We start from the raw sequence: 26,589 nt of genomic DNA, 5'->3' as shown, positions 1-26,589 counted from the left end.
ATGCTCACACATGGAAGTGCACCTCTTCTGGGGCCTAAACAGTGTTTACCACACCCAGTTTTCCCTCATCTGCTTCTGCAACAACAGCCCCCCCTGCACACACACACACACACACACACAGACTTCTATCTGCTAAGATGAGAGAGAAATCCTACACTTTTATTAATACAGACCTCCCAAGGCGTGTTTGGAAAATGCAACAAATCACAGGTTTCCTAAGGAACAGGTTCAGAAAACAATGCTGCCATAAGATTTAAACACCTTTTTGCTTGGATTTTGAATGGGTTCATTTTAAACAATCAATACAAAATACTTAAGAAGACTAAAGAAATCTGTACATAGTTTTATCAAACTTTTGATGGTTAACTGTGACTTCATGGGAAAATTAAAAATTCAAAGTAAAAGAGATACAGATTCTTATATATGTATCCACATGCACATGTATGCTACTCTTAATCAGACATATTTGTACTCATACATACAAGACATGAATCCATTAAATGTGAAGTTTCTCAAAAATAGTAGAGCTAATAAAAAAATTAAAAAACATTTACCTTTTACTTTCACAGATTAGCTCCAAAAGTTGGTCAAACAGGCTGTTTTTAACAAAGAAACGTGAGACAAATCAGCAGCGATAATGTTGGGGAGGGCTAAACTGATTTAGATAAAGATTCCCCAATGCCACCTGAAGAAAGCATCTGTGGATGTTCACATAATCCAAATCCAAATAAGAATAAACCGAGACTTTATCAAAGAAAAACACTCTGACGACATTCAGCTGAGAGAAAAGAACATGGAGCGAAAGAAGAAAAATGTAATCCATGTGTGCTTTAAAAAAGAAAACCTCAAGAGAGTGAAACCGTAGGATTCACCACAAATTGTAAAGTGTAAGCTTTGAGGTCTGGGATAACCCTGCATGAACCCACACAACAGAAAATTGAACAAGAAAAAAGGAAATTATTAGAGCTGATTTAGAACAGTTTGAATTATTTTGTAACGTCTGAGTCACTGGATCTCACAACCGAACCAAAGTTATGAAAAGCAATAAACACAACACTGCAGACATTTGCTGCGAGGGCCTGACAGCAAAAACAAAACTGCAAAACTTTCCCAGTTAGAATGTACCATTGTAATGGAGTTTTTAAGAAAGAGAGTACATGATCTTTAAAAAGTTAATATTTTATTGAATTAACAATATTCTGCTGCATTTATTGTAGTTGTGCATTATAAATTTCAACTGGTTCTAAATGTTTAATCAAAATGCATGCATTTTCTGTTTTTTTAAGGTTACTAAAGTAAATCTATTTCACTAAAGTTTCAGAAAAAAGTTTTGTGGTCGATATTGCTTGTTAAAGTCTCACTCCAAGCATTCCTAGTGGTCTTTTAATTATGACGTCTTTGGCCATAATCAAAAAACTTATTTTGTTTTTTAGGACATAGTTTCTGCAGAGCAGCAGAAGTTCATTAAAAATTCACCACTAAGTTGTGGGCAGGACCGTTGGTGTGGATCAAGCCTGCCCCTACTTCCTGTCACCCATCACTTCACACACTTCTCTGCTAGCTTGTGGCCCATCACACCCCCTAACCTAACATAGCAGTGTAACAAAAGTGGCAAACAATAATGCAGCTTTCCAGCCGTACAGTTTAGATCCAGATTCCTGCTCAGACGAGGAAAATTAAGACCTACATGGATCTATTTGGTGGATACATTAAAATAGAGGGAAGCATGGAGCTTTTGGCCTGCCAATAGTTTCTACGTCACTACTACAATCATTTTCAAACAGTTTCTTTTGTCTGATTCTTATTGATTTGATTAAAAATAATACATTAATGCAATCTTGAGCTTAATTTTCTTAATATAATTCCTCCATCATTAGGAAAATGCCACATGAACATGTTCAAACACAATTTTATTGGAGTGGATCTTTGAAATATTTTTTCGTGCTTACTTTTTCATCATGATTTTTCCTTCTCCTTTTTCCCCTGTTTTCAGCCACCTGGCCCAGAACCCATTCATTTGTGACTGTAACCTGAAGTGGCTGGCAGACTACCTGCGCTCCAACCCCATTGAGACCAGCGGTGCTCGCTGCGCCAGCCCTCGCCGCCTTGCAAACAAACGGATTGGACAAATCAAGAGCAAGAAGTTCCGCTGCTCTGGTAGGCTGAAGCCCCCCCCTTACTTTACTTGCCCGCTTGTTTATTTGAGGTTTCTTCTTGTTTGTTTTTTTCTTCTTTTTTTAACGGTTCAGGCAGACTTTGTTGTTTTGGTTCCTCCTTGCTTGCTCCACTGGGAGAGGCTTTTATCTCTGCTTTTTCCTCTTTAGCATCAACAGCAATCATTCCTAAAAAGGTTTATCCAGCCTATTTTGTGCTGCACTGATGCCCCACATTCACTTTACTCATCGTATGCTGTGATGCTTGCAAGAATTGTAAACCTTGATTTAAGAATTAGATATTTTAACAGGTATTTGGTTCTTTCGATTTAAATATGCTCTACACCTTTTCCAGTTTTTCTCAAAGTCAACTATTTTCTTTTTTGGTCTAATTAAGAGCTTATTATTAAAATCAGTCCAAAGCCTTTGGCTCCAAAATACTGACAATGAAAAAAATTGATTTAAAATTATATCTAAATGCATATTATTAAACATAATTACTTCATAACATGGAAAAACAACATCTCAGACAGTTTTAACCATTTTTAGATTTTTTTAATTAAGATAAAATGTGTTAGATTTTATGAGGAGTTTTTAAGATGGGCCAACTTGTACTAAGATGGTATTCTCATTTTGTTCACATTTTCTTCCAAAATGATTCATTTCCACTTATGCACTAGTTTTTTTTCTTGCTGTAATCAAAATAAACCACCAAAAATACAAACTATTTCTTCAGAACTAGTAAAAGAAAGTGCTATTACGCAGTGTTAGATTCAATTTTAAGTCTTTTTCATTTTGAATGCTTGTCTTCAACTCCTTGTTACTAGATTCTGATCTCTGTAAAGATTACTTGGCGCACGGACAGATCATTTTACTACTTTCTAGTGATTTTCTTCTGAAGATTAGTGTTCTTGTCCCATTTTTTAGAATGCCTCTCGTTGCAGTGCAATGCCACGGCAACATTTTGCAAAAAAAATAAGTAACTCAACTTTTCTCTTCACATAAAAATCTAGTTTCAAGTTCAAACCGCAGTGAGCTGAGATCACCAGTTTATATAGGTACCTGCCACTCCACGGTCCTCTGCCAGTCTGTAGGTCTTGTCCCACCTCAAGCTCCTTCACAGCTCAGCAGGCTCAGGTTTCCTTCATGCCCGGTCATCCCCCCCACTTTCCTCTTTTTTGTGCCCGCTTTTGTGTTTAGGCACTGTGCTGTGTCGTCTGCTGAGGTTTAACACTTTTTTTTTGTTTGGACAGTCCTGGCAAAAAGAAAAGAAAAGATTCCATGTGCTATTCTCTTTTATTTTCCCCTCTGTTTCTTTTTTGGTTTTTTTTGCTGCCTCCTTATTCCCTCGTGTCACTCCTCCTTAGCAACAGCCAAATATTTACCATCGTTGTACCTAGACGCTGTTTTTTTTTTCCATATTGTCATAAACAGATACTTCAGCATCTGTGTTTAACCATCATGACCCGTCTTATATAAACTTTATATATGACGGTTAATGCATAGCAAAGCCACAGCTATGCACACCTGACCCCTCCCACTGACATCCGTCCCTCTTTCTTTCTTCCATCAGCCAAAGAGCAGTACGTCATCCCAGGTGAGTGATCTTGTCAGTGTTCACACCCTTCATTGTCCTATAATGTATTTCTGCCACTTCATTTGTTTCCACCATTGACCAAAAAAAAGCTGCTTTATTAAAGCTTTTTTTTCTGCAATCACTCCTCCTAGCCATGAAAATATATTTCTCCACCAGGACTCCTGAGAGGTTCAAAGAAAGCAGCGTTGTTCAAAAATAAGTTATAAATAGATTGCAATAAAAAGGTTTAGCCATAAAAGACATGATGATGAGGTGAAAATAATGTAGTTGTTTTTTTGTTTTTTTTATATTAGCCCAAATGTTTTTTGGGGGTTTTCATACCAAATGCTAGGCTGTAATAACCTTTAACTCATTTAACTCAGAGTACTGTAGTTTTTTTCACCAACAAAAACTCAGAATAGTTGATACTAAAAGTGAAATGAAGCTTTGAAAGAATGTTAAGCTGAGTAATTTGGCCCAAAAATAACAATTAAAGTAAAAAAAAAAAAAAGACAGATAAGCGTCTTGTGCAATCATCTGCTTTTTTTTGTCTGCCTCAGCATATTGAGTCTGAAGGAAGTGGAACTTTGCTTTGGCTTCAGTACAAACTTTCAGTCACTGATGGAAGGAGAGGGGGGGAAAGAAAATGTGTCCTCTTTATCAGCAATACTAAAGAAAATAAAGCCCACCAGAGAACCCAGATTCCTATCAGCGGATGTTTCCGGACGTCTTAACAAGAGCACTTCCAAGAAAATAACTAGGAGGGGCAGTGGAGTGTGTCAGTGTGAGTGTGTTTGTGGTGCTGCTTATGAGTGACTGCATGTAAATTAATGTCTTTCTGTCTTAAGCTGAGATAAAGCTGACTTAGAGAACAAATGAGGAGATCAAAGTCGAATGTGATTAAAAAGAATTCCAATCCTCCTGAATGATAACAACAAAAGCCTCAGCTACACACTCACTCCAAACACACAACTGACTGCATGGGATCTCCATAATGTGTTGATAATGAGAATCTGAGCCGCAGGGAATTATGCAAACTTCTTCAACTCCAGCGATGAGTCATTTTTACTTACCCCAGAGGGAAAAACCTCGTCCGGCTCTGTTTCGTGCAAAAGTGCTGACAGTAAAAGTGTCACCACCACGCACTTGTGACGACGACAATGACTCAGCCTCGCAAACTATCCCAACGCTCCTCCACATCCTGAAGATCAAAGCGCTTCTCTTGTACTTTCATTGCGTTCTCTGGAGCAGGAAATGCCTTTTCCTGTTGTCTGGCCCTGTGAGGGAAAGTTCCTTAATCACGGGCATTACTGTGTCTGTCTGCACCCTTCAAGGAGCAGCTATGGGAAATGACAGGAAAAGTGTTTGCATGGGCAACAAGTACAAGTTTCTCTCTCAGTTGTATTAAGTTATATTTCTGTAAAGTCAGCAACGAGGTACTCAGCTAAGTTGTGGTTTTAAATGCTGTTTCCTGCAGTTTTTGTGCTGCATTTTATTATTCTAGAATCTTGAGGTTCTCTTGTTCACGAATGTGGTTTGAGTGTCCTGCTGACGTAATCCTTAAGGCTCAGGGGCAGCGCTCAGACGATAGGGACCCAAACCTCCTGACAGAGGATGCTGGGCTTTTGCCTCCAAATGCATCATTTGCCCGCTGCATGAACACACACACACGTCCCCCAGACAATGATTCGCAGCACAAAGCCACACGGGCGCAGACACTGCGTTCTGGGCAACTCCCACCGCTGCTTCATTATTGAGCAGCCATGATGTAACTGGCAGCACACTTTTTGGCACGTAACGTCTATTCATAGACAGAGGAGGTGCAGGAAGACGTCCCACATGCTGTCTCGTTCTGTCTTTTTCAGCATCGGGTATCTAGACCATCCCACCTTTTGTCCCCCTCTATCGTTAGATGTTTTTTTTCTTTCTTTTTTGTCTCCCTTGGGGATTTCTTTTTTGTCTTTTCTCTCAGTGCTCGCTTCTTCACCAGATCATCTGTCCATTCCTCAACATCCTCGATCTGGGGCACCTTGGCTTAACTAATTTATTTTCCCCTCACTGCTTTCACTAAAAAAAAACAAATTAACGTTAGTTCACTGTTTTTGTGTCCATCCTGCAGTTTGAAAGCTTGTCCTCAAGATCTTCTAATTCAACCTCAGGTTTTCTTAGGACAAGCTAAAGTGTTCTCAGAGATCCCCGTGGATAGACATGGGTGTCTTTGGCAGTCTTAGATGTGAAGTTTAAATTTTAAAGAGCATTTTGACCTTTTCTCCTTTAGGTACAGAAGACGTCCGTCTAAATGATGCCTGCAACAGCGATCCGGTTTGTCCTCCCAAGTGTCGTTGTGAGTCCAATGTAGTGGACTGCTCCAACCTGAAGCTCACCAAGATCCCTGAGCACATCCCTTCATCCACCTCTGAGCTGTAAGCACGAGGAAAACAAGCCTGTACATTGGAAAAACAAAAAATTTTGTCTCATTTGAGTGATCTTCCTTTATCCAGCCGCCTCAACAACAACGAGATCACGAGTCTGGATGCGAACGGAGCGTTTAAAAACCTGGCACAGCTGAAGAAAATGTGAGGGAAATTTTTCACCAATCAGTCCAGCAGGTTTTATGCTGCTTTTATCTCTTTGAAATGCTGATGTTTATGCTGTTGTTGTTTTTTTTTATTCCACAGTAACCTTAGCAACAACAAGATCACAGAAATTGAAGATGGGACATTTGAAGGTGCATCAGCTGTCATTGAGCTTCATCTCACCGCCAATCAAATTGACTCGGTTCGGAGCGGAATGTTCCGGGGCCTTGAGGGACTGAGGATGCTGTGAGTGGCGTGCAGACGTGTAATGTCTTAGTCACAACTGCCCTTATGGCCAGAAATAGGCTGTCTGCGGGGGAAAATGGGAAAACCTGTGAGGGGCACGCAGGTGGCCTGCAGAATATTTGAAGATCATAGACCGCTTGGTGAGCCCGTACAGCAAAAATATTCATGTACATTTTATCTATGGGACTGCTGTGGCAACAGGTCATAGCAAACACTTATACAACCCAGGGGTAAGTAGAATAGAATAGTAAAGAACAGAATAATTTTATTGTTATTGTACAAGTGCAACCAAATTTAGCAGCAACTTCTTTGTGCAAAAGCAATGCAAAAACAATGTAAAAAACATGACAAAACTTCTAAAAAGCAACACGAAAACAGTAAAAATGTGGAATTTTGTCTGCAATTAGTGCTCAGACAGCTCTGGAGTAGAGGATTTCTTCTAGTTTGTTTGTTCTTGTTTTTAGTGACCTGTTTCGCCTCCCAGCGGCGATGTCCAGGATGAAAACTGTCCTGGGTGATGCTTTAAGCTTTATTAAGACAGCAGGAGCAGTATATGTTGAGCAGAGGGGCCAGAGAGCAGCTGTTGATAGTAAAGGGGGAAATAGGTGGGATGGAGGCAGATGGTACAGATTTTTTATATTTAAACCCCCAAAACCTGTGCACTGCACAAGGGGCCCAGTAGTGCCAATCAAGGAATGAGTGCATGCTCCTTGCACGCCCTGTGTGTGCAGCCTGACTGTTAGAAATTAGAAAATTAGATAATCAGAGCATGGTTTGTGTGGGCATTACACATTCTTCCTATGGGTACTTGCATATCACCTGCAATGCGAGAGGGCACCAAACGACAGCATCACCCTTACGTCATAAGTGCAAAAAACTTACATTATCCTTTCACGATATACTTAACACATGCCTACAATGGCACGTTCCATTTTCATGATGTCTTTTTAAGATGTGGCCACTCCTGGCTACTACCCTTCCCGGGTTTCAACAACCTAAAAACTTGTAGTACCCAGAAGGGTCAACCCCGTACGGGTGCAAGTGACTAAGACTTAAAATCCTTCACTCGTTGAAAGTTCAGATTCTTACAGCTCTGGACTTGTGTTTCTCTTCAGGATGCTAAGGAACAATAAGATCAGCTGCGTTCACAATGACAGCTTCACTGGACTCCACAACGTCCGTTTGTTGTCTCTGTACGACAACCAGCTGACCACCATCACTCCTGGAGCCTTCGACACTCTGCAGACCCTCTCTACTCTGTAAGAACCTGCCAAACAAACTTTTATTTCAGGTTATTTCAGGTTTCAGGTTGTTTTTACACTACTTTACAATCTTTTTTCCTAGGAACCTTTTGGCAAATTCCTTCAACTGTGACTGCCGGCTGGCCTGGCTGGGCGATTGGCTGAGGAGTAGGAAGATTGTAACAGGTAACCCTCGCTGCCAGCGCCCAGCCTTCCTGAAGGAAATCCCTCTGCAGGATGTGGCTCTGCCTGACTTTCGCTGTGATGAGGGTAGGTGCTTCCTTCCTGTGCTAGCTTTTCTTTTATCTCTTCTACTTTTGTATACTTTTACTTAAAACAGTGGAAGATAAAGGATTTTTCAACTTTGGTCTGCAACACATGAGGAGAATGCAGAAAGTGTCTCCGATAGACTTAAATATGGCCACTATTGTGAGACACTTTTGTCTGTTGAATAGATTGCTGTTCAACATTTCCTAAGCTCTGGTCGATGTTGGGCTGAGTGGAGCTATTGAGCTGTTTGCCTTATTGACCAGTCAGTCGACCCATTTGCACCTGAATGAGTGTTGGACTTATCTTCAGGCCTGGGGCAGCTTCCATTCTTTGCTCTTGCTGTTCAATATTACATTAGTGAGGCCCCTCTCCCCCTACCCTGTTTTGGTTTCTCCATTTTTCACTTCCTCTTTGTCTTAACACTCCGCTAACTGAAGGTTAGAAGGGAAGTCACTGCTGGACGTAAGAGGTTAACGACAAGAGACATTCAATCAATTCCAAAAGATGAAATTCTAATTTTTCAAAAAAGATCACACAAAAATAATTACCATCTTAAAATGATGAGCAACATTTTGAGGTGCAACCCTGTGAGAAACACTTGATGACCTCTTTAAAAGCAGAAGTCTCAGCAGTTTGCAGAATTGGTGCACTCAGGTGCGTTCATTCAATACCGTGGAGGAAATAGCTCAGTAATGGTTTCAAATAAGCGATCGTTGATGCCCATCATTCTGGGAAAGTTTATAAACCAATGCCAGACAGTTTGAGGTCCATCATTCCACAGTGAGAGAGATTATTCACATGTGGGAAACTTTGAAAGCCAGTTTTGCCAGTTAGAATCACCCTAAAAAAAAACCTGATTTCAGACTCGGACAATGTTCAGAGGTTTACGAGCTGTAAGCTCGTGGTAGTGTGTAAACAGATGGATGTCGGGAAGTGGGGTACAGGCCCAAAACTCAGAGGCCAATTTCTAATTTCTAAAAGGATTTTTGATTTTGGCTAAGAACGGGATAATCATGATTTAAAGACCACTAGGAATGCTTTTTAAAATAGATCAAAAGATAATGTGAGAGGGACATGGAACCTTAATGTACTGGCTTCTTATAACATGGCATATTTTTAACTGTATATTTGACTACTTCTGTGTTTTTTAACTCAGTCCCTGTTTTTTTTACAGTGACGTAAGTTCTCAGTAGGGGCCAAACACATAAGTGTTTAGTTTCAAGACAAAACCAACAAGTTTCCTGTTTGGTGATACAAGTGACTCTCTGTATTCAGACAAGCACCGTTGTAAAAAAAAAAAAAAATTCTCAGCTTTATTTATATTTTAAATTAAAAGACACACATTCAAAATTTGCTTGTGGTATAAATGTTGTCGAGGTTGACATCACATTTTGAGTAAAGGAAACCTTTAAAAAATGTTTGTGTCCACACTGCCACCTTTGGTGTAACCGTAAACATTTAAACACATGACTCCAGATTATGATTATCGTTAAAATGTGGTGATTTAAGATTGTAACAATTGAACCAGAGCTCCTGTCAGATTTTCCCGAACTACGTCTTTGCCTCTATTTCAAAGTACCAAAGTAACAAATGTTAGAGAATCTGAAAGCTTATCTAAAATTCATTCACACAGCAAGATATTTATCATTTATCTGCAACTGGAAATGTAAAAAAGAAAGACTTCACCAAAAGAAATGGTTTTAAAAAATCACATTCATGTCACTTTTTACTTAAACCAAAGATTGATTTAGAATTATCAAACCTAAAATTCAATAGTCTTTTAAAATTGTTTTTGTGTCTCAAATTGTTTTCAGTTATCATTTTTAAGAACGTTTTTTTACAACAAAGTTGCACATTTGTTTTGTTGAGACCATTAGTTATATGAAAACCATTTTTCTTAACAAAAGAAATCTGAAAAGCAAAATGATAAATACTTTGCTTTAAATTATAAATGGAAATTACCCTTGATTGTCACATGGCTGACCCTCCAGAGTCATTCAAGTCCCCACGTTATTATTTCTTCTAAAATCTATGCATAGAGTTTTAGAATTGAGAGATAATCTATTTTCTTGATCACATAACTTAATTTTATTTGCTGAATTAGCTAATTAGCAAAAAGAAAGATGAGAGGGTTTTGGGTCAAAACAATATTAAAACTAATACAGAGTGTGCAGCTCAAATGACTCTTTAGAGTTAAAAGTGATTACACAAATAGGGTAAGGTTTATATTGGAATTTGTTGGTCACAGTGAGCAAAAACTTCTCTCAAGTATCTCAAGTCAGATATTTTTTTACTTTTTCTGCATTGATATTAAACAGTATTGCTAAAAGAATTTCTACAAGTAAATGCTGGTTTCCGCTTCTACTAATTATTTTTTAACCCATTTAACTTTTTGGTTTTGGTCTTTACTCCCCCAGAAAAGAATGCAATTTAGCTGGCTTGTCTCCACATTTGCCTCCTGGTCATTTCCCCTTTTTCATGCTTCCTGCTGTCTGTCTCATCTCTACCTCTTTGTTTTTCCCAGGCCAAGAGGAGTCGAGCTGCATTCCTCGGCCGCAGTGTCCCAGTGAATGTACTTGTCTGGAGACGGTGGTGCGCTGTAGTAACAAGCACCTCCACTCGCTGCCTAGAGGCATCCCGAGAAATGTGACCGAGCTGTGAGTTCCTTGGCATTAATTACACTTCTGTTAATTTCTTAATTTGACCTGCAGGTGGGATTCTTCCTGTGAGAGGATATGAAACAGAGCCAGATAGCATCAAAAACAGAAAAGGAGGTGTGATCAGGCAGTAGATGATAAAACAGAACATTATTTGGAGGGAAAGACACGTTCCCGCAGACGTTGTTCGTTCTGTGTTTTCTGTTGCCTTCAGGGTACTGATGTCACCCCCTCAGTCATAGCCAAGGGTCAGAATGCATTTGTGTGTTTTTGTGTGTATGTGCATGCATGGGTCCGTTTTTGTGTGTGCATACTTGTGCGGGGGCCAAAACCCTGTCCGCAGGAGCAAAGGGGAGCCACGGGACATTTTAATGAGCACTTTTCAATGGAAAGGGGAGGGAATGGAATAGGTCTGGAACTTTCTAATACTGTCTCAATTGGTTCCATTTGACTCTCGACTGCACACGCTCGCAAATGCACACACAACAATGCTCACACGCGCTGTGCTGGCCTCAAAGCATGTCATTGTCCCAGCAGGTGTGACCAGGTGTACCACTCTGTTCTGGGCTTTCATCTAGTCATCTGGAGAGTTCGTTACTCCATCATTATCCCAAGTGTCCCCTGCTCCGTCATTACCTATCATTACCTCTGAACCCAAGGCCTCCCAGTTAACCGCACCCCCCCCCCCAGCTGCTGCCTTTCCCACCCCTCATGCAGTCAACAACAATGGCAGGAGCCTGCAGCTCTGCTGAGAAGGAGTGGGCCCTAAATCAGCCATTTATCAAAGTGACAGACCAGCAGCAGAGCTTTGTGTTAGCAGTCAGCAGGTTGATTGCATACCTGCAGGCGTGATGTCAACTGTGGGGGCCCTGACATAATCAGAATGTTATCACATGTGTGTGCCTGCCCCTCAAGTCACTTCAGAAGTTATTGATTGGTTAGAATCGCAAATGAGCAAGAAATTCACAGACACATCACAGTTTACCTCTTTTTCCAGTTGATTTGTCCTATTTGTGTAAAATAGCTTATTCTTGAAATAATGTGTGCCTAAATCGTTGTTTCAAAAGCCTGTAAAGCAACAGTTTTTTTCTTCTAGTGTTTTTTTTTTTTGGGTGTGCATTTACAATGTGATGAAACAGAAACGCAGTTCAGGAGTATAGTTATTGGTTTATTCTAGAACAATTTCCTTTTTAAATTTGTTTTAAAAAAGAGAGGCGCCAAACTCTCTTGTCAACACATATAAAGTTTGACCATTGACTGTATATGAAAAATGAACTTGAGTGGCTGTGATGTCAGCCTTGGAAAATGGTTTACTTACAGCTCCAACCAAATGAGGTCAATTCCTTCCCCATTTTTTTACGATATGGATGTTGCCATGTTGGAACCAGAAATTGTCAGCAGGCAGTGGCTGGCCTAAATGGGTCTGAGCTAACATTTCTATAGCAACCACTCTAGCCAATTAGGAGTGAGCTTGTTGGCAATTGAAAGCAGGCTACATAAAATCTGTCAATCAAATGTTTCAAGCGTTCGATGGAAGACCACACTTTTATTGAAGCATCTGATTGGCCAGTTTATAACTTGAATAACTTGCACTGAAGGAACATTTTCATGGAAAAAATTAGGATTAGCAACTGTCTCAGAGAATGGTAATGACAGATAGATTAGCTGTTTATTTCTCTATAGAAGTCTATGGGATGTTGGCTTCTTACGCTTTGGCTTCAGGAGGTACTTACTATTTAGAACGCCAGGATGAAGAGTCACTCATCCCAGTTCTCATAAATAGTCAATAAGTCTGACAGACTTTGCCAGACTAAGGATGATTTATCTCTATATCTGTCTGTCTGTTTAGGTATCTGGATGGAAACCAGTTTAGCATTGTGCCAAAGGAGCTTTCAACTTTCAAATACCTTCAGTTGGTGTAAGTTTCTTTTCATCTGCCCCCTGTATTCTTCACAACTTTACACAGTAAACTAAGGCCTCTGTTTTTGCAGTGACCTGAGCAACAACAAGATTAACTCCCTGACCAACTCCTCCTTTGCAAACATGAGCCAACTTACCACTCTGTAAGTCCAACCACAGATGCAAAGAGTTTTTTTTTTCTTTGTTTCTGTTGCATGTAAAAAAACAACATATGTGATTATTTGTTCATTTCAGAATCCTGAGCTACAACTCCCTGCGTTGCATTCCCAAAATGGCTTTCAGTGGGCTACACTCGCTTCGACTGCTGTGAGTTTATTTTTACCTTCCAAATGCATCCTCAGGCGGTGTGCACATGTTTGCTACCATTCATGTTATTGTGTTGGTCTGAAGTAGAATTTTAAACACCTATTTTTAATCCACAATGCATCTTTTCTGGGAAAAGTTGACTTCTCTTTTGTATGCAAGTGTTTCTTTGGTGTCGCATAATTTGAAGAGAAAGCTCTAATCAGCAACAACTTCACTGGATTCAACTGAGGTTTTCTCAAAAAGAAAAATTCTAAAAACAGAAAAGAAGCATTTTGAGGCAAAACAAGTAATTATTTCCTGCAGCAAATGGTGAAGCAGATGCTGAGAATCTTTGATTGACTCCAGAGGAAAAAAGCTGTGTAAACAGTTATGACAGCCCATGAATTAACACACAAACACACACTCTGACCTATTTTCCCTCTTTAAATGGCAGCCATTGGGGCAGCAGCAGCCATTTTTTCTCCAACTTTTACTCCAACCACATATAGACCCTCAAATTGACCCATTTTGATCACCTCTAAAGGCCCCAAGCTCAATTCAGCCCGGAGGTGCGCCTCCTCGGGTGTACTGTACAAAATCACTCTGACACTGATTACCAGAAAATGTTTGCCCTGCAAACTGCAAAGTCTTCAGCTCGGCCTCAGACTTTTAATGGCTTAATGAAGTCTTTGATGGAGCGCTCTCAGTGACTACGGGCTGCTACATAACTTTGATGCAGATTGTAAATGAGTTGGACAGAACGATGACGAAATTCGAAAAGATTTAAAAGTGTATCCTTAGACACAGCAGCTGCACAAAGAAACTGCACGCCAATGTCCAGTTAGGAAAGCAAGATCTCCGTGAGACTGCGGATCCATCTGTGCATATTTATATATTTATTTTGTGTGTCTGTTTGCATAGTTTTCACATTTGTCATTTGCTGACTTGGTGCCTGCTAGCATGCGTGTGGGAGTCGACTTCTCAGCCTTCCATGTGTGCTCATAGCAGGCACACTTTTTATTGCTAACAACAAAGCTTTGACAAAGCTCGTTTTTACGGCGGCGTTCGGCTGAAGCCCTCCATCATTACAAGGCAGAAAGCATAAAGTCGCTTTAGCGTGGAAATGAGAGTGAAGCTTGGCCATCATTAGCTGATGCCGCCTTGCTCACCCAAGCTCGCCGCTTTGATCCCCTAATGAAGCTGCGTCCGTTTTTCTGCTCTTACTCACTCACGCCACCTTTGCCTTCACAAATATTCCTTTTTGCTTGTGTGCTAGACACCATGTGAGGCCCTGGTGCCACCCACCCCACATGTACCATACAGGCTGAGCCCTTACAGAGACACATGCACACCCATTTCTGAGGCGCACGCGGGCACAAATGAAGCAGAAAACTTTGATGTCTTTACGGCTGGTGTGATCAATCATAAGTCTCCCAAATAAACGTCAGATGGAGCCATGAGATTTTTTTCTTTTACTAAGCAAAGCTACGGGGGTTCCACAAATCTGAAGCGACAAAGAGTTCCGTTTAATAGTTTCAACTTTAGGACCTCCACAAAGGGTTCAAAGTTCAAAGTTGGAAGCGTCACCGAAAAACCACAATGAGATGCCAAAGACGGCTGTGAGCGGGACGCCGTCGTGTGTACTCACACATGCTGAGGTGCCAAAGCCTTTATTAAGCTGCACCTTTGACTTTACACGGTGATAAAAAGGAGAAGAATCATTAACGCTCAGTCTTCAAACAGACTAGTGGTCGGATGTTGTGCGATTGGTGTGCAATGGTTGAGGTTTGAGCTGCTGATTAATAAGCTGCTAATTGGCCTGCTGGGTATTAGGTGTGAGGAGACTCAGCCGAGACGGTGCCAGGGCGTGGCCTGGGAGAGTGCAAGACAGACAACAAATTAATAAAAAATCAAAAACAAATTCAACAATTTAAGTCCTTATGCAGCACAAAAACCTTAAGAAACCATTTAAGACCCACTCAGATGAAAATTGTGTTGTTGGTGTATTTACCATGTTCATGTGGTATTTTCCTGATGATGGAGGACATATATAAAGAAAAGGAGTCTTAAAACTGAAATTATGAGAATTTCTAAATTCAAATAGTTGTAAATCAGGAACAGACCCAAAAATGCTGTTGGAAAAAGTATATGGCAAGCCACAAGCTCCTTGCTGCACTCCATTCTGATGGATCCACCTGCAGACAAATAAATCCATATATGTCTTTTTTTCTCTCGTTTGAGCTGGCATCTGCTTCAAAAGTGTACGGCTGGATAGCTCCAATATTGCTCACCATTTTTCTTGCACCGGTAATGTTCGTATGGGGTTCTGAGGGGCAGTAAGCTAGCAGGAGAGCATATAAACAGATGTATGTAAGGAAGTAGGGGCGGGCTCACTCCACGCCAACGGTCACACCCACAACTCAGAGATGAATTTCTAATGAACCGCTGCCGCTCTGCAGAAACTATGTCCTAGAAAATGACATTTTTTTTTTTGCCGAAAACCAGAATAATCCTAATTAAAAGACTACTGTGAATGCTTTTAAAATAGATCAAAAGATTTCAAGAGTAGGATTTTAAAGGCACCAGGTAAAAGCGAAATCAATTCTATCTGGAGCCAATCTGCTGACAGTAGAGCTGATGCTGATTGATGAAGCTGGCATTGTGGACAGGCGTAATGATCAAGGTCTGCAGAAATGAAAGGTAAATAAAAGAGAAGATTGGAGGTGTCAGGTGTCTTCTGGAGACTCCCTGGCTCCTCTTCCCCCTGAGATTTGGTTGCCACAATGTTATTTGACTTCATGACCTGGAAATCATGCAAGGACCCACCTTTTGCTTTGTACTAATAAACATTTCCACTGCAAACCGGCTAATTAAAATGCTAACCCCGACCAATCAGGTTGGAATGGAAACATTCTAGTGCCCTGCATCCTCAGACGGACCCACACTCAACACTAATCAAAAGACTGCATGTCGGCAAAAGCTGAGATCAGAATATGTTAGGATATCATATTTATGTTTTTAATTCTCCTGCTCGAGGTATAACTTTGTTACCCCCCACCTACTCTATGCCCTTGCCAGCCAGACATGCGTAGTAACTTGACACCAGGCTTTTCCATTCACAGAGACTAATATCTTTGCCAGCTGCACAGACCTCTGCCAAATCTAAAACCCGCAAACACCACACTGACATTTAATTTTTCAACTATCTTCCTATTATTTCAAAGATTTCCAAGTTTTAAGTGCACTTAAATGCAGTTATTTTGTATCTTAGTACATGCCAACATTTGTTTCTGCTCTCATAAACTGTCTCGTCTGATTTTCTGGCATCTCCCTCGTCTCCTCAGGTCCCTCCATGGCAACGAAATTTCAGAACTTCCCGATGGCATCTTCAATGATGTGGCTTCTCTGTCTCATTTGTGAGTAATATTCTCTTATTGTTTCAATCTGTGGGATTCAGATGAGATTTTTACGTGAACACCACATGGAAAAGCACATTCGGGTGGTCAGGTTGAACAACCAAGGAGCAACACTGGGCTGCCTGTTGTCTTCTTCAGTTGGCTTGCCCATGTGCTGACCCCTCCCTCCATCAGCCCTGTGGTTAAAGCAACACACAGACCCCTCCACTGTCTGATCCCCCCTACAGCATCTCCTAAACACATTCTTCATGGTCTGTGGGGTTCAAAGTTTGTTTATATATGTCTTTCATTTTCGGCGTGGTGTGCAGGGACGGAGAGCTTGCACACGCTCAAAAACAACACAAAAGTATCTTTGCTCTTTGCCATCTTGCCCCCTCTTGTCCCTCGATTGTCAGCGATCAATAGAGCTATCAGTGGCAGAGCTGCTGAGGAAGGAGACAGGACAGAAAACCCCAAACAAAGACATTTTGTAAAGGCAGCGCAGGAGTCAAGGCTGCATGAAATCGGGGTGGGAGGATGGATGGAGGGGCAGGCATTGATCAGCAGTCACAGTCAAGTGGCTTTCATGTAAGCAGATGTCAGGTGTCCGCTATTGGCCCGGCCTGAAAGATGAGCCTGTGTTTCGTCGTAATGGAACAGCATCGATTTAGGAGTGTTTGCGCATAAAGCAGGAGGACAGAGTGCCATTGATTCACAGCCACCATGGCAGATTCGGCTAAGAGTGCCTTCTGTTCACACCTCTGCTTGTAATTGGGCAAAGATGATGCACTGCAGACTGTTACGTTACACTGAGAAATGTGTTGTTTCCTTTTTTTTTTGTGCAGAAATCTCAGTATTTTTTTATTTTCTAAACAGAAAGGTGAATTTGAAAAAAGCTGTTTTCCATGAGGTTGTAGAGACATCTGCTGGTGATTGTGTGGTGTTACAGCGGCAACCAGATTTTTTTTTTGTTTTTGTTTCTGTAACAGGGCGATTGGTGCCAACCCTTTGCATTGTGACTGCCGCCTGCGCTGGCTGTCTGACTGGGTGAAGACGGGGTATAAAGAGCCTGGAATTGCCCGCTGCGCTGGTCCCCAAGGCCTCGAGGGCAAACTGCTTCTTACCACACCTGCAAAGAAGTTTGAATGCCACGGTGAGCAGCTGTCTTTGGTATGGAAGGTCACAAGATCTGCAGCAGGGATCTGAATCAATGTGATGTGGGGTTTTCTCCAGGTGATGTGGACATAGCGGTGCTCTCTAAGTGTAACCCCTGCCTGTCAAATCCCTGCATGAACCACGGCATCTGTCACAATGATCCAGTGGAGATCTACAGGTGCAGCTGTCCACCAGGATTCAAGGTGAGAGCAACAGCTTTCCAGCAAGCTTCCATTTCTTCCACAATCTTTTGCTGATGACACATTTTCTTGATCAGGGTAAGAACTGCGAGTCAGGCCTGAATGCCTGCGTCAGTAACCCATGCGCCAATGGGGGAACCTGTCGAGTGCATGAGGATAATGAGGGACAATACAGGTGAGAGGAAAAAACCGGTTTGTTATCACCACACTAAAAACAGGGAGCCTGTTGTTCCATGGTGTGTGCTTCGTTTTGTGTAGTTGCACCTGTGCGCTGGGCTTCGAAGGCCCCACTTGCAAAATCAACACTGACGACTGCGAAGACAACGACTGTGAAAACGGTGCAACCTGCGTGGATGGAATCAACAACTACACCTGTTTTTGTCCCCCCTACTACACAGGTTAGTTCAAACAACGCAGTTAAATGTGTTTGTCATTTTAAACTATAGTCCTTCACACTGTGTAGAATAATTATTATTTTTCAAAGCAAAAAGTTGTTTTTTCATAATTGCAACTACTATCAGCTGCTACTTCTTTGTGTTGAAAAATGTTTTGCATCTAACATTTTTTTTTTCATTTTGACTTTCATAATTGTCCACTATTCTGCTCTAAGTTCTCTATAACGAAGACCTTAACTTTATCTCTCTAAAACCATTTTTCACCAATCTTTTTGCAATCATGATTCTAAGTGAAGAATGGGAACATATATGGATTTCCATTCGTGTCAAAAAATTTGGCAAAAATGGAACACCGCAGTGAGCAGCTGCATTTTGAAATGATTAAGTTGCAGGAAATTCTTTTTTTATTCTTTCTCTGAACATCTCGTTGGCACAACTGAGCTTTAATTTATAGTTTATAATCCTTTGTGTGCCTAAAAAATATTGTCTACTGTGCAGTGAGATGTTAAAAAGATTTTTAAACTTCTTCACTTGTAAATTAAATATTTAAGATGTCACCTTTGCTTTAATAAACAAGTTTAATAGAAAAGCCAAAGCTGTGTGTTTCTTTAAATGTTGTTGTCTCTTTTTGTGTACTTGTTTTTGTCCCGTATTGCACTTTAAATCCCTTTGAAAACCACGTGTTCTCTATAGGGGAAATGTGTGAAGAAATGGAAGATGTGTGTGCTCCAGGAAGAAGTCCCTGCCAACATCAGTCTACCTGCCTCATCACCTCCTCTGGACCCAAGTGAGTATCTCTGCCAGGAGCAAGCTCCACAGCTCTCAGTGCTATGCAGCACAAGATGACTTAGATGTGTATTTTGAGCAGATGTGAGCAGAGTTCATTGTTGCCTTTTCTCTGTAGGTGTGTGTGTTCTCCTGGCTACGTTGGTGATGACTGCAGCATAGATTACAACGACTGTGAGGAGCATCGCTGTCAGAACGGAGCTCAGTGCGTGGATGAGCTGAGCGGATATTCGTGCATTTGTCCTAAAGGGTTCAGGTGAGAGGAAGTTTATTCTTTTTTTTATGTCCGTTTTTTCTTTTTTATTTCCTCACTTCATCCTTTCTGGGTGTCCCCACGCAGCGGTCAGCTGTGCGAGGTCCCGCCGTCCCCTCTGTCACTCTGCGAATTGGCCGACTGTCAGAATGACGCCCCATGTGTGGAGCGAGGGGGGCGTGCCCTTTGCCAGTGTCCACCAGAGTTTGGCGGGCCACGTTGCGAGAAACTAGTTAGCGTCAACTTCATCGACAGAGACTCTTACCTCCTGCTGTCGGACCTCAAGAACTGGCCGCAGGCTAACATCACACTGCAGGTACTTTTTCTTTGAGGTGATGCTAGCTTGAACACAAACTTCAATGGTTCTCTGTGTTTTTAACACGTTTTTGTAGCATATTTCAGATGATGGAGGACATATTTTAAAGAATTAAGATTAAAATGACATTTCTGAGTATTTCTTTATTCAAATTGTGGTGAATCAGTGCCGTTTGAAAAAGCTTCTAGTTGTTACGTACAAACTACTGTCGCTGGGCCACAAACTCGCTGCTCTGCTCCATTCTGATGTATCCACTTACAGAAAAAATATCCATCTACGTCTTGGTTTACCTCGTCTGAGCTGGAATCTGTTTCAAAGCTGTACTTTTCCCCCACAATTTTGGCTAAAAACAGCACAATCATAATTAAAAGACCACTGGGAAAGCTTTTCCAATAGATCAAAAGATGATCTGAGTGGATCTTTAATGAAAACTTAACAAAATCCCTCATTCACATTCCCTTTTTCAGGTTTCCACAGCTGAGGACAATGGTATCCTCCTGTACAATGGAGACAATGATCACATTGCTGTAGAGCTTTTTCAAGGCCATGTTAAGGTTAGCTATGACCCCGGCAGCCAGCCAGGACATGCTATTTACAGGTGAGAGGCGACATGTACAAGTTACCTTCCACCCCTTTTATCTTTTCTTTTTGTTGATTTGGGGACTTGAACATTTCTCATCTGTGTTTTTCTTGTCCAGTACTGAAACCATCAACGATGGTCAGTTCCACACCGTGGAGCTGGTGACCTTCGACCAAATGGTGAACCTGTCCATTGACGGAGGGCTCCCTACCACAATGGACAGCTTTGGGGCGGTGCGGCCCCTCAATAGGGAGGCTCCGCTATACGTGGGGGGTAGGGGCCCTCTCCAGAACACACCTCCCTCCTCTGCAGGCACTCTTAACTACTACACTACTATTCAGTCACCACCCTCCCCCTCCGCTTTGTCACCACCGCAACCAAGTCCTTCCTGTCAACCATGCAAGCTCACGTCCCATCAATACCCTCCACCCACACCACTCAACCTCTCAGTCATGGCTGTTTGTTAGTGGCTTCAGCATCTGCACAGACGTGCACCGACTTACAGTTAACAGTAAATACACTACAAAAAAGAAAAAGAACTTCATAAAGAGAAGCATCATTATTGCTAATCAATCTGAACTGCTTTTTCTGATGTATAAATGGCACCCTCTAGTGGTCATAACAGGAACTAACAGACACAATCCTTCAAACTTGTGTGGACATTTTTGCTGAGGAAGTGAAAGTTTTAGGGAAAATGAGACGGCCATCCATGACGTAAAGCATCTGGGATTTAAAATGTGAAAATAAAAATGCAGGGGTACTGATACCTGTACTGTCTTTAAATCTGAGGCCACAAAAATCAGCTTCTAAGATGCCATGACAGATTGTTCAGGAGTGGCTTGTTGTTTCTGTAACTGGTCTTAGTCTTGCTGTTGTTCTTGTGTTAATGCATGCAAGGTCACATTTTTTTCATTCTTTTTTCCCCCTCTGTTTCAAAAGTGATGTGTCCTGTGGTGTAAAGAAGAATATTTTTGCATTTGTTAGTCTGATTTGAAAACAAAGACTACAGAGACATACATGTTTGAAATCCGTCCTTTCATCACTCTCATAACAGCCCTGTGTTCATTGTTTGTTAGTCAGCCAGTGTGCGCCATCACACCCCAAAAACATCTCTATCCGCTCTTCTTTCAGGCATGCCGGTGGACGTTCACTCTGGCACGTTCCGTCTGTGGCAGATCCAGAACAGTTCCAGTTTCCACGGCTGCATCCAGAACTTGTACATCAACAACGAGCTTCAGGATTTCACCAAGACCCAGATGAAACCTGGCGTGGTACCGGGCTGCGAGCCCTGCAAGAAGCTGTACTGCGTCCATGGCATCTGCCAACCTGACGGGGCTCAAGGACCAGTATGCCACTGCCAACCAGGCTGGATTGGGGCGCACTGCGACCAGCCGGCTCTGAACCCGTGCCAGGGGAGCAAGTATGTTTAAAACACTTGATGAGCAGGTCAAAGGGCAGAATTCCCAGGAAAGCTTTTTCCCTTCTATACTCAAGGTTGTAGAAAATTACTGTTTATCTCAGAGTTTTTCATATTTATCATAAAAATTGAGAAATTATTTTCAAGTGGCTCAATTATAAAGGCGGCAGCTTTTTTTAACAACATTGTCATCATATTATTTCCCCTTTTACAGATAAATGTTGAAAATGTTAATTTTAGATTTTATGCAAAGGTTTTTTTCTTGGATGCTGAAATATTTGTACCCATCAGACCCATGTACTAGAGACATAAAAAGGTATCCCATTATTTCTAATAACATTAGACTGATCTGGAATTGAAATCTGGTGACCTTCTACAAATCTGATCATTTATTTTTGCCCCCTAAAGCAGCGATGTGACTGATTTGATTTTTCTTTTACTAGGTGTGTGCATGGGAAGTGCATCCCACTGGATGCTCAGTCATACCGCTGTGAGTGTCAGGAGGGCTACCGTGGCGCCCTGTGCAACCAACAAGGCGAGCTGTTTAATCCCTGCCGGCGCCTGTCCTGCAAACATGGTCGCTGCCAGATCTCAGACGCAGGAAGCGCATACTGTCACTGTGAAAGCGGCTACACCGGGGAACTGTGCGACGCAGGTGGGCTTGTGCTTTGTGATTCCAAGGATGGATGCTTCAAAATTTGTTAAAAGAAATTCAAATTTACATATTTGCTTGATTTTATTTTTGTCTTTTAAGAGTCAGAGTGTCGAGGGGAGCCTGTGCGAGATTTCTATCAGGTGCAGCGAGGGTACGCCATCTGCCAAACAACGCGCATGGTCTCCTGGGTGGAGTGCAGCGGCGCCTGCAGCACGGGGGCGTGCTGCGGCAGTCAAAGGATGAAACGCCGGAAATACACCTTCGAGTGCAGCGATGGAACCTCTTTTAGTGAGGAAGTGGAAAAGACCATCAAGTGTGGCTGCGTGGGGTGCATGTAGCCCAACTCTTTCTCATCACCCGCCACTGCTAAGGAGCCGAAAGAAGGGAAACGAGAAAGGAGGGATTGAAGGAAGAAAAGAAAGGAAGGGAGAAGACTGGACGAAAACAAGGGAGGGAAAACAGGAAAATAGAGATTATACAGAATATATATAAAACCTCTATCTATATATTATGGACTACAATGTTTGTAAAATAGGACATTAACTTCCCTTCCGAGGGGTGTGACCTAGAGGAAAACAACATCGTGAGCAACAATGTAGAATTGACAACAAAACATCCTTGCAACCCACATTCTCCTGTATTAGTTCCCCTTTCCATCTGTGAGGCCTCCAACAGCCAAGCCACCATTTTCCTTTGTGGAGGCAGTGAGTACATTCTGGCCAAGAAAAAAGAGGAGACAGAAAAGGGAGGGATAAAAGAAGAGTCGGACTGTTAGACTTGGCAAAGCTATCCTGAGTTGAGCTTGGTTGGGTTGACTGGACTGTGCTGGGTGCACTTTGGGATACGTCGTCATTTAGGAGTAGCCATTTCTCCACCATAATGCAGTTATCTATCAAACACATGCAGGCAGAGAAGCGATAGAAACAAAGGTTGAAGCGGTGCTTCAAGGGTAAGGTGTTCTGCCGTCGCAGCCATTTGCTGTGAGCTAGCGCAGCATAGAAACTTCCCTGCAAACAGAGACTGCACTGACTAGCAGCACTGAAACCAACAGTGTTCCACCTCACCGGAGTACATGATCACACATGCATGGCACGCACTCAGCGAGAGATGGCTCCTGTGCAGGAGCTGCTCTGCGTCAGCAAACCAGCGTGGCGCAGGCAGTCATTACAAGCCCCCAGCATGCATAGGCTCAGGGTTAAGAATTTTTGCATAGTCCCACCCTCTTGTGAGCAGGAGACCCTGCTCCGGTTGATGCCTGCAGTATTAAACTTGTGCAAAGTGTTGCATGTGTGGAGAGGAGTTTAAGAAATATGTAGACCTTTTTTATGTCATTACAAATGTTATTACAAAAGAAAAAGCTTAGATTAACATTCTGTTTTGTTGTGTCTAATTCCTCATAATGTTTTTTAATACTTGTTATGATTTGTCTTAAGATCCAAGCTCTTGCTGCCATGCAAATTCCTAAATATCTTTACACAAAAATCTTCAAATGCATTAACACACACATACAAGGTAGCATCATAAAAACAGATTTTAAGCGGCCAAAAATGCAGCAGCAGGTAGACCTTGTTGTATAAAAGCCAATATCGGACTAAAACTATGTTTAATATTGTATATGTTGTCTTCCATGTGAATATTACATCTAATTCATGAGTCTGTGCTTGTTTTTATTTATTTTATTGAAATGCATTTTCTTTTAGAGTAATAAGAAAAAAAAATCGGGTGATGAGATGGTTTTAAGAATTTTCAAAAACCCTTAAAAATTGCTGTGATACTTAAATTAAAAAAATCTAATGACCCTCCTTTGAATTTGTAATAACAGGCCCTTTCTGAAAACTTTAAAAAAAATAATTATGATGGGTTGCATCATCTCTATCTTAGTTTCTGAGAGTTTTCTTTATTTTTTTTTTTTTTTTAAGTCAAGCTCAACTGATCATAAGCTGCTGTCAAGCCAGAAGAAGCATGATGCCTCTGTGGATGCTGGTGAAGCAAAAGATGGATCAAATACTGAGATCTGTTCATATGGCAACTGTGTGAAGCATTACACGCCAGATACTGACAGATAACAATGAGAAAGCTATGGACATTTTCATCATCTGTCAGCTCTGGTTATCCACTCCCTAAAGGAAAAAAAGGCAAAAAAAAAATCAAAACAGTGCCAATTACAGTGAACCGTGAAACCTGAATGTATAAATGTGTATAGATAAATATGCCCTATGCTTACTCATGAAGTGGTAACTCTTAGCTGTTAGTTTCCAGTGTAAGATAAAAGTCACATCCTGTAGAGACAGTGACAGCCTGCCAGGATGAGGGCCTCCTTCTGCCTGCATACTTGGATTATGTTTTTTTTTTTAACGTCTCCTTAAAAAGCTGCAGAGACCCAGATTTTGACACAGTATGGCGTTACAGCACACTGCTCCTGTTCATATTGCTACCAATGTTAACGTTCTTTCACATGCTGTTAACGTGATGCAAGTGGTGTACTGTACTAATCCCAAAAGAGTTGACAGTCACTGTAATACTCCAAGCTGTGGGCCTCCTAAAGCTGCACCTTTAATCAAATGTGACTTTCATTTCATGGCTCCTTCTCTTCTTCTGAATCAATCTGTTATGGATCGGTGCATTCAGCTTCTTAGTAGACATCTTAGTGGTTCTTGTACTCATCTTGAGATGTGATTTCATAATCTGGCCACACGACCAGAACCACAAATATTTCATCCTATGAACTATATACATCAATGTTGTGCGCAACACAAAGTCTCTGTTGTATTATGGTGCAAAAACATCAGAATTATGGGTTTCTGTCTGTTTTCTGTTGCAGGACTAATGGTGGGATTGAACTGAAAAACTCAGTTATGCTGAATGTATGTAGTGCCACCAAGAAAATGTTTACCAAACCTCCACTCTTTTCATTAAACTTAAAATGTGTGTGCTTTTACAAATGTCTTTGCTTTTTTCCTCCATTTTGACCCCCCCAAAAAATTGTCCAAGTGATTGAAACCATTCTTAACCCTCCTATAATAATAATAATAATAATAATGGATTGGATTTATCTGCGCTTTTCAAGACACTCAAAGCGCTTACATTGTGTCCATTATTCATTCACTCCTCATTCGTACTGGTGATGGTAAGCTACGGTTGTAGCCACAGCTGCCCTGGAGCAGACTGACAGAGGCGTGGCTGCCAGTTTGCACCTACAGCCCCTCTGACCATCACCGGGATCATTCATGCACATACCAGTGGAGCCACACTGGAGGCAAGGAGGGTGAAGTGTCTTGCCCAAGGACACAAAGACATTTTGGCTGGTGGGAGCGCGGATCGAACCGCCAACCCTTCGATCATTGGACGACCCGCTCAACCACCTGAGCCACTGTCGCCCTATGGGGTCAAGATGACCATTGACGTGTTCTCCCTACCATGACAAAGGTGGATAAAGGTGGAGAGGATTTCATGTAATCCATGGACACCAGTGAAGATCACAAATCATTGAAGAAAAAGGTTCAGCCGCACTGTCTAGTGGGTCAGGATGACCCCACTCCCAATGTTAAAATGTCTAGGATAGCACAAGGGTTAAAAAAAGACCACACACCCCCACGCACCAACAGTTATACTTGAAATGATAGGAAGCACACAAACAAGAATACAGGCTAGAAAAGAAGCGGCTGAAATACAACATACTGTGTAAAATTTCTAAGCAAAGACATAGAAAAGGAGTAATGAGCAATCAGCATATAATCCTGTCAAGTTACATTTTACTTCTACAAAACAAAACTAATAGCAAGAAAACCCAGAAACTACCAAAATTAAAAATAAATAAGTCAGTATGGAAGTAACTGAAGCAACAAATTCCTAAAGAAGTACATTAAAGTGTTCGTTTATCCCTTGTTCTATCCTATGGGGTCAAGATGACCATTGACGTGTTATCCCTACCATGACAAAGGTGGATAAAGGTGGAGAGGATTTCATGTAATCCATGGACACCAGTGAAAATCACAAATCACTAAAGAAAAAAGGTTCAGCGCACTGTCTAGTGGGTCAGGATGACCCCACTCCCAATGTTAAAGTGCCTAGGATAGCACAAGGGTTAAGCTTTCCTTCCACTTGCCACAGACATTCTTTGTTTTGCCATCTGTAACAATATTTTAATATCTGAAATCACAACAGATGTTAACGTTTTTTTTTTTTAGAGATCCTACCTTTCATTTGTTACATTCAAACTGTCGCTGTATAATAAAGGCTTATCCCTGCAAAAGGGGTTGACCAAAGGTTAGAATATGCTTAGATTTTGTAGTCCATCGGAACATCTCCGGTGAGTTTCAACAGACTAAACATTTCTTCAGAAATAAACCCCACTTCTAATTACATATCTAGTCTAAACATCTGTCCAAAATGGCTTTTATCACTTTTTGACTGGTGGACTGATAAAACAATCAAACCAGGTCTTTGTTGGCTACTGAAACTTGTTGGCTTCAGTAGAAAGGAATGAATCCACTTCACCAGGCAGGATTGGTTT

At 41.4% G+C, this 26,589-nt stretch overlaps 1 protein-coding gene across 4 annotated transcripts in view; it reads left to right on the top strand.

The window, feature by feature from the left end:
- slit1a (slit homolog 1a (Drosophila)) overlaps positions 1 to 25,018 on the top strand; it is a 93,685-nt gene extending 68,667 nt beyond the window's left edge. The window contains exons 14-37 of one of the 4 annotated variants that reach the window (XM_004077152.5): positions 1,994 to 2,157; positions 3,727 to 3,750; positions 6,008 to 6,152; positions 6,231 to 6,305; positions 6,408 to 6,551; positions 7,667 to 7,810; positions 7,896 to 8,062; positions 10,587 to 10,719; positions 12,569 to 12,637; positions 12,711 to 12,782; positions 12,874 to 12,945; positions 16,269 to 16,340; positions 17,309 to 17,472; positions 17,553 to 17,677; positions 17,752 to 17,849; positions 17,933 to 18,072; positions 18,763 to 18,856; positions 18,974 to 19,111; positions 19,196 to 19,424; positions 19,892 to 20,022; positions 20,123 to 20,277; positions 21,136 to 21,424; positions 21,865 to 22,076; positions 22,176 to 25,018. In XM_004077152.5, coding sequence (XP_004077200.1) covers positions 1,994 to 2,157; positions 3,727 to 3,750; positions 6,008 to 6,152; positions 6,231 to 6,305; positions 6,408 to 6,551; positions 7,667 to 7,810; positions 7,896 to 8,062; positions 10,587 to 10,719; positions 12,569 to 12,637; positions 12,711 to 12,782; positions 12,874 to 12,945; positions 16,269 to 16,340; positions 17,309 to 17,472; positions 17,553 to 17,677; positions 17,752 to 17,849; positions 17,933 to 18,072; positions 18,763 to 18,856; positions 18,974 to 19,111; positions 19,196 to 19,424; positions 19,892 to 20,022; positions 20,123 to 20,277; positions 21,136 to 21,424; positions 21,865 to 22,076; positions 22,176 to 22,414 — 3,295 coding nt within the window. In that variant the 3' untranslated portion in view covers positions 22,415 to 25,018. Of the gene's footprint in view, positions 1 to 1,993; positions 2,158 to 3,726; positions 3,751 to 6,007; positions 6,153 to 6,230; positions 6,306 to 6,407; positions 6,552 to 7,666; positions 7,811 to 7,895; positions 8,063 to 10,586; positions 10,720 to 12,568; positions 12,638 to 12,710; positions 12,783 to 12,873; positions 12,946 to 16,268; positions 16,341 to 17,308; positions 17,473 to 17,552; positions 17,678 to 17,751; positions 17,850 to 17,932; positions 18,073 to 18,762; positions 18,857 to 18,973; positions 19,112 to 19,195; positions 19,425 to 19,891; positions 20,023 to 20,122; positions 20,317 to 21,135; positions 21,425 to 21,864; positions 22,077 to 22,175 lie in introns of all 4 variants that reach the window. The other 3 variants (XM_011484466.4, XM_004077151.5, XM_011484467.4) reach the window with 3 other exon arrangements.
- Positions 25,019 to 26,589: the final 1,571 nt, after the last annotated feature.

Source organism: Oryzias latipes, chromosome 15 (genome assembly GCF_053564925.1).
Source record: "Oryzias latipes strain Hd-rR chromosome 15, Olatipes_Hd-rR_3.1".
In the NCBI taxonomy this organism is placed as follows: domain Eukaryota; kingdom Metazoa; phylum Chordata; class Actinopteri; order Beloniformes; family Adrianichthyidae; genus Oryzias; species Oryzias latipes.
Note: the sequence above shows the minus strand (reverse complement) of the source record. Positions and strands in the feature narration are given on the sequence as shown.